This window comes from Charadrius vociferus, unplaced genomic scaffold, assembly GCF_000708025.1.
Source record: "Charadrius vociferus isolate BGI_N301 unplaced genomic scaffold, ASM70802v2 scaffold34, whole genome shotgun sequence".
NCBI lineage: Eukaryota > Metazoa > Chordata > Aves > Charadriiformes > Charadriidae > Charadrius > Charadrius vociferus.
In genome coordinates, this window is record NW_009647989.1 from 505,322 (window position 1) to 512,947 (window position 7,626).

At 44.3% G+C, this 7,626-nt stretch overlaps 1 protein-coding gene across 2 annotated transcripts in view; it reads right to left on the reverse strand.

Annotated features, from left to right (window-relative positions):
* Positions 1-980: 980 nt before the first annotated feature.
* Positions 981-7,626, reverse strand: part of BMF (Bcl2 modifying factor) — a 16,606-nt gene continuing 9,960 nt past the window's right edge. For both annotated transcript variants that reach the window (XM_009883473.1, XM_009883474.1), the window contains one exon: positions 981-1,598. In XM_009883473.1, the coding sequence (XP_009881775.1) occupies positions 1,497-1,598 (102 nt within the window). In that variant the 3' untranslated portion in view covers positions 981-1,496. The remainder of the gene's footprint in view (positions 1,599-7,626) is intronic.

A 7,626-nucleotide genomic window follows, 5' to 3' on the forward strand; every position in this document is an offset into this window, starting at 1 on the left:
GGATATGCAGAGAGGGGTGGAAGAGAAAGCGTATGTGCAAGTAAACTACTCTTCCCATACAGTAATGCTAATTTTTCAGAGTGGATCAAGAGCAGAAGAATTCCTGAACACCTGAAGTCGACGTTTGTAACAGAACTCAAGAGCAATTCTCTGGACAGCTCTTCCTTACGCTGGTTCTATCATTTGAGACCTACAGCAAGGTGCAGTGGCAATATGGAAACAGTCTGAAGAAAATAAACTCTGTATTGCTTTTCTGTTCGTGTTTTACCCTAGTTGTCACTGGGTTTGCGAACTAATGATGTTTAAGGCTACAGAGAAGTAGCCATCGATATTTAAGGCTACTTCCTTTTGGTAGGGTAATTTCCCTGTGCTGGTCCAATACTGTCAGTCATATGGACAAACATCTGAGTGCATACAAACCAGGAACTGTTAGAAGATCTCCCTTGAAGTAATATTAATGCTGCTAGTCAATATATGCTTGCAGCAGCCTCCAAACTTTACATACTAGAGTAATGGACAGACTGCTTGTACAGTGTACATGTCAGACTAGTTGCTAATTAATTTCCCTGTCAAATCCTGAAGCAAAACTATCGGATGCCTGGGACCTAAGCCTTCCTGACCAACCACATTATAGTAAGAGAAAAACAAAACAAAATAAACACCCATCATAAAACTAATAAAAACATATACATTAGCAATGTAGAAGAATGACACTTGTGTCATATTCCATGGTTTTTGCCTTCATGCTGGCTCACGGGCACTGCGAACACTGAACTGGAAGCAAACAGTGGCAGAAATTAATAGCCACCAGCAGCCCCAAGTAGGTTTAATTTTAAGAGTGTTCTACTGAAATGATTTTGTCTATTGATGGCAATGACAAAGAGCAACTTCATGTGAGAGAGCTGCAACTGGCGCCCAATGGAAGGACTAAAGGGATCAGATTTCTCTGTGATTTTCTCTCACACAGGGTGCAAGGAAATAAACAGTAACACATGCAGAAAACAAGCAACCTGATGGATATAAGCTACTTGAACGTTTTCATTGCTAAGAACTTTCTTTGTGGAGGAATCAAGCATCTCTGCTCTGGAAGATACCCAAAGTATGTTTAGAGTCATCAATCCCAGACATCGTTTTTAACTAGCAGCCAAAATGACACTCCTGGCCTCTACCCTTGAGTAACACACAGGGCAGAGGAAGCTGTTAGTCTAATACCTGCCTCCCTTGCACAGAGGTCACCGGCACGGGGAACCAGCAGCAAGCTTTACCAAACACACCCACATTCTGGCTTTCCTTCAACAGTGTTGGACAAGAGCTCCCTGCCTCGCGAGGCAGGCAGCAGCAAAGAAGAGTCCGTAAAAACCCCCAAACTTGAAGACGAGTATCAGAAATTCAGAGTCCTCACATCCGGCCGGCGGTGTGCAATGTCTCGCCCCCGAACCAGTGTTTGTTCAGTGCTCCCTGCAGACTGGATGCGGCCTGAAACAGGCGGGCGAAGCTCACCTCTGCCCAGTGTGGTTCCTGTTCGCCTCCGCGTTTAAGGCCAAGTTGTGTAGAAAGAGAAAAAGCTGCCACCACACTTGATTTCTGTTCTGCTGATGCTGTAGAGGAGAACAGTTGAAGCAAGGTTATTTATATTTCTAAAATTGCAACATACCACTTCTCTTTTCCAATAACAACTCAGTTACACTTTTCAAGAGCAGATACTTTAATCCCATCAGCATAACAAGGGGGTGCAGCAAGGGATGAGGGGAGAGAGGGAAATGATAAGTTCTCCAGAAATAATTGTAGCTCTAACATTACAAAAAGAAAAGAGCAGACCCTTTATGCATTGTGCACAAGAGGATTAAACTTTTTTTTTTGCTTGTAGGATTTTGCAGAGTTTAGCCAAGTGCTGTTTTTAATCAGATTGGCTTCTGAGCCTTTCAAAAGCCCCAGCTGCATGAACAAACAACCTTTTTTTTTTTTTTTTTTTAAAAAAAAAAAGGCCCCCCTTCACCCCAAAAGTAAAAAAAAAAGAAAAAAATATAACTGGTGATCCATCTGTAAGTGATTTGACACCGTGAAGGTCAAAGGGTTAATCTTCAATTTAAACCACACTGCTGAGACAGCAAAACTCTGATTTCATCTAGTACAAGAAAACACATTCGTGCACACACACACTCCCCCACCCTCCCCCCACCACATTTTCCTTCCCAGCATCTCCAAGATAATACTGCCCTTTTTATAGCCACTTTTGACAGTAAGCCATAAATAATCAGCCTTGGAGCCCTTTCCTACTGACTGGAGCCAATTAAACCTTAAGCAAGAACATACTTGAAAACACACAAAAAACCAAAACCAAGAGGTTATTTCAGGTCCCATTGTCAAGGAAGAAACATGGGAGTTGAGTTTCAGGGGGACACCAGACTATATAATGCAGCTTTGGGGCAGGGACACTGTTCCTTCTTTTGTTATATGTAATCACCCCTGCAAATGCGGCTCCGATTATACCCCCACCTTCCCGCACCTTAATGGCATCTCATACAAACAGGTGGGTTTCTCTTTACATTGCCCAGCCTGGGATACTATTTCACCTCAATAACCGACCCTCTATTAGAAGTCAGTCTTTGTTTTCTCATCCAGAATTCCATATTTGCTAAGCAGGACTGATCATTTCTGGAAAACAAAACAAACCAGCCCAAATCTCCCCACCCCCACCCCACCCCCCGCCCCAATCCCCAGCAGATGAGGAAACAGAAGACTGGCTTCCAACAACTTTGCCTCAGTACACAGGAGTTCATAAAAGAGCACTGAAGCACATTATATGAACAAGATGTTTCAACTCAGATTAGCCCAACAGGGCAGAACAACACGGTTGCAAGGCATTCTTTACATAATCACAAATAAGAGAGAGTTGCAACTAGAGTTGGTGTATTGGAGATGTGTCAATAGACAGCTCTTCAAAGCCCTCCCAAATAGTCATTACATTATGTTCGTATTTCAGCGTGAGTAGATCTGTGCCATTTGAATCACAAGTACACACAAAACAGGCTTCAGAAAACCTGTGTTCATCCCGCATCTGAGCAGTGGGTGATTCATCTTACCCTCAAGACTTAACAGTTGTCTCCTGGATTTAGAGGAGTTCACATAGATGCCATCACACATTTCAACACCACTGTGTCTGGAGCATAACCCACAGGCAGAGACTCTAGAGCCTGGTATCATTTATTTCAAAGTAACCAGCCCTGGGTTCAGTCCGTACTGACCCAGGCATTGCTAGGTTTACAGGTGAAAACAATATTTTATAAACTATCCCCAAGGGTTGGGTTACAAAAACCTAATTTGGTCTCAAAAAGCAAGATGCTTTTTTTTTTGTTACTTGCTTCTCAGTTTGACCAGGCTTGTCCTTCCTTCTCAAACTCCAGAGATTCTTCTCACCCTCCTCCATAGAGCCACAGTCCCAAACCTGCTCAAACAGGCACGTGGAACCACAGTGTCCCAATGACATCCAGATACCATGTTTTTATCAAGCTATTACAGCTTAAGTGGACTGCTCCTTAAACAGAGACCTTTGGGTAGCATGTGAATGAAGTGGCACCCAAGCACAATGCCGCCTTCTGCAGTTTCCACAAGCAGGGATCTATGCTAGGAGAGCACGGTGGACAAACATACTACAGATGCTAGGAAGACAATCTCCTGTGGCAGATTATTTGTTTCTATTGGCAGCCAAGAGGATAAAGAAGTGTCTTATAGGAACTTAGTATGGGAAATGCAAAAGGATGTTTAAAAATTGGTATCAAAATCCTAAACTTGAAATATATCTCAGCTACACAGGTGAACCCTCTTTAATGGAAACTCACGGGATTTTATAAAGCGGGTTAATTTTTGGACAGACAAGAGGAGGTGTGCTGACCTGGCACGTACAATTTCAACTATTCCATGCTGTCAGGAGGACAAACACATAGAAGAATCCCCATATTAATGTCCTGCTTCATGTAGGAGGCTGCTTTGCGCTTCTCACACACCATAACAGGTTTCTAAATATTCTGTCTCCTCCTTAAGTTTTACAGGTCACCTCAGAAGAAAAAGATTACTTGTTCTTTGCAGTGATAGGTAAAGGAGGCCATGTTCAGGGAAAAACAGTGGAATGATTGAGCTCTTCCTCCTCCCTTATTTTTGAAGGGGGAAGCTTTCTGAGAAAGGCATTTGGGCTTGTTTTTGTTTGGTAAATAAGAGTTTTAGAGCTCTACTTTAAGAAGGGCTACAGACCTGCAAGAGAACCAGTGGGATGTGATATCACAAATACCTAGAAAAACTCCAATTTTTTTTTTTTTTTTTTTAGTTTGTATTCTATTGTGCTTATTTCACTGCCTCTTGAAGCCACTTTTTGGGTACAGCATTTTAGTCCTTCTCCAGTTAAAAATGTTTCCCACTATTTACCTGAGACACTCAAGGACATTTCCATGCAAGAACAGAATAGGAATTATTTTACCCTTGTGTCCCTCTGCTTATAAGAAGCATAAGACCTCAAATCACTTTATGAAGGACGTTGAGACCATTAGTCTTGTTTTGAAGTGAAAAAATAGAGCACTAGGCTGGGGGCAGCTCTCCAGGTTTTATTCCTAGACCTAGGGCTTGCATTTCCCTGGGTCTGTATTCAGCCAGCATTTCCTTCCATGGTGGTGTCGTCCCACACACACTTTCACCGGCGCGCGTACTGAAGCAGCCCACTCGCACTGTCTTCCCCTCACACTAGGGCAGGAAAGTGAACTAGAGCAGAACAATGATCAAGGCCAGAATTAATCTTGCCTTTAGTATTGATCAGGTCGTCCTAATCTGTCTCATCCATGGCATCAGGTAGTCAAGCTGATGCTCATGCCAGCACAACAGAAGGATGACCTGAGAAGAGGAGCAAGCCAGGAGTGGTTCCTTCAGCGGCAAGCCTAGCTAACGGCGTTTACAGCATTATGGCTTCACTTCTGGGCTGATCTGCTTTCTGTGGTACTAATGCAGCATGGGACAAGAGCCATGGAATGGAAATGGCAGATATGCTTTGCAGTAGAGATAGAGTAAACAATTTATGGAAAGGACTGTCCCAGCCTAAAAAATGTCCTTTTCACAAGTTTCAGTAGCTTTTCCCCAGATATGCCTCTGCCAAGACCAAAATACTCAAATATTTCAGGACTGAGGGTTTTTTGGTGTGGTATAATTTAGCTGCCAGGAAGGACAGAAAACCCAGGAGAGTGACTCCATGAATTTGGCATCTAATTTTTTAAGATGTGATACATTTCAAGTAAATTCTTACAGTGTTCTAAGACTCATAACTATTGTAGCACAGGTTTATAACTTTCCTAAGCTTCATTATGCCGATTTGTCCCTCACCAAAACAATGCAATCCTCAGAGTCACTACTGCACAAAAATATCAAGGATGAACACTTTGCCACCTCCATGCGGTAGCAACACAATGAACATTTTGAAGCTCTTTTCCCAAGATGGAGAGAAGCCTCTTTTGCCCTCTACACTAACTGTAACTAAAGAAGACTAGACTTGTGAATACAGTAAGTCAACACAAAGCTGGAAACACATAAAACCATTTCCTATTGCAGCTGCTGCTTTTTAAAGGGGATATCCTTAAGAGCCTGTCTGTCTGAGGCGTTAGCTTGAGTCACAAGGAAAGGCCATTTTACAGGAAAAGTGTCCTCTGCAGCAACAGTACATTAGTGAAGCCTATTCCATGAACTGTACTGAACTAAAATCCAGAACACTGGTAAACAAACACAGAAAAAAACCAGCAAGGCTTTTACTGGAAGCAAATGAAAGAGGGACAGCATTGACCCGATGTTTATTCTCTCCCCATAATTAGTATTCCTAATACATGTTTCACGCTGTAAAGTATACAGCTATGTATCTGTCAAAGAGCATCTCAGATGTCAAAGGCTTTTTACTCCTACTAAGGCCAAGCATGGAGTGATCAAGGGACGATCAGTATAGGTAATACAACTTAAAGAAAATGTTGTCCCTCTGACACAGCTCCCTGAATCCTTCAGCATAAATGCTTAACAGATGAACAGGATTCACTTTTCCACCCGATACATACGTGCCTTTTATATCCCTCCTTAAAAAAATGAAGAATACATTCATCATATACACGTGTCGTATGTGGGTCTAGTACATTCCTATCACGTGTACAGAAGGGTACACCTGTCTACCCTCTTTATCTTATGGGCAACTTTTGACTTTGTTTCATGGCTTCCAGATGGTTAAGGGTCAAATTCTGATCCCATCTTAATGACAGGGATTAAAATACAGCCATAAATGGCACTATTATATTAAATGAAGAATAATGGCATATGTGCACAAAAAACATCATTCTTCCTTTAATGACTAATACCAGTATTAGCAATAAGTTGTTGGGATTTTATTTATTCACTGAAAACAAAAATACTTGCACACCGGGAGCAGTTGCTGACTCATCGCTGAAGGCTGTTTTGGCTGCCAGGTGGCTGGAGGCACATTGTGCTACCACAAAATATGCTTTAGCTTAGAAAGACTAGAAAGTCGCAGTCCCCAAGGCAACAGAGGTTACAGAAGGTGTCCCCCGCTGGAGAGAGAAATGCAGGCCAATGGAAGTCAAATACAAATCTTTCCAGCTGTGATTCCTAATGACCAAAGAATAATGCATGTGTAAAAGCAGCAGGGAAAAAAAGGAGACAGTAACGGGGAAAAACAGAAAGAGGAGCTTAGCGGCACGATTTCTCATGGTGACACAGAGATGAGGACGAGGATCTTCCTTGGGGACCTGCATCCTTCTGGCTTGCAAACCCCACGGCTCTCTCACGTGGGACTAAACTTGCAGCAGAGGGAGGCATCATTTCAAGTACTGCTTCCTTTCTCCAAGCCTCCGTCAGGCTTTGCGAGGCAGGACAAGCAGCATGCATGTTGATGGAGAGAGGATTTACAGGAGTGGGCGCAACAGGAGGGGTGTGGGATGCAGGAGATCCCCCAAAACCCATTTACGGGCTGCTCAGCCCCAGCAAGGGGGGGGCGGCACTGACCCCCGCCGAGGCACTGGTCTGAGCAGCAAACAGGGACGTTCGCTGCTGCCCCAAACCTGCTTGCGGGCACAGCTTCGCAGGTGAGCCCTTTCTCAACTTTCTTGTAGTTCAAAAACAAACATGCAGCCACTCGCGCCTTCCTCTCCAGAGCAGGCAGGAAGGGGAAGCAGACAGACGCCATGGCAACAGCCAGCTGACGGCAACCTGGGAAGGGCAACCACCGGCCACCGCGTTCCCAGGCCCCCGGCCTTCCCCTCCTGCACCCCTGGGGGGCACGCCGGCTTATTTTCCGTAAATACAGTAAATAAGGGTCTTGCATTTCCAAAAAGCCCCACCTGATACCACTGCTATCTACCTGTGGCATGGGGTGGGAGTGGGGAGGGTTTGCCCCCATGGCTTGTGGGGGGCTGTGGAGATGCCCAGGCCTCACCTCGGCACCCAGGAGGAGACCCACACCCCCTCCCACAGCCACAGCTGCAGGCGGGCTTAGTCACTCAGACCCCCAGTGTGAACCGGCAGAGCCATTTCACAACTTACACTGTTTACCACAGGCTGTGGGACGGACTGACCAACCTTTATTTTCACATCGAT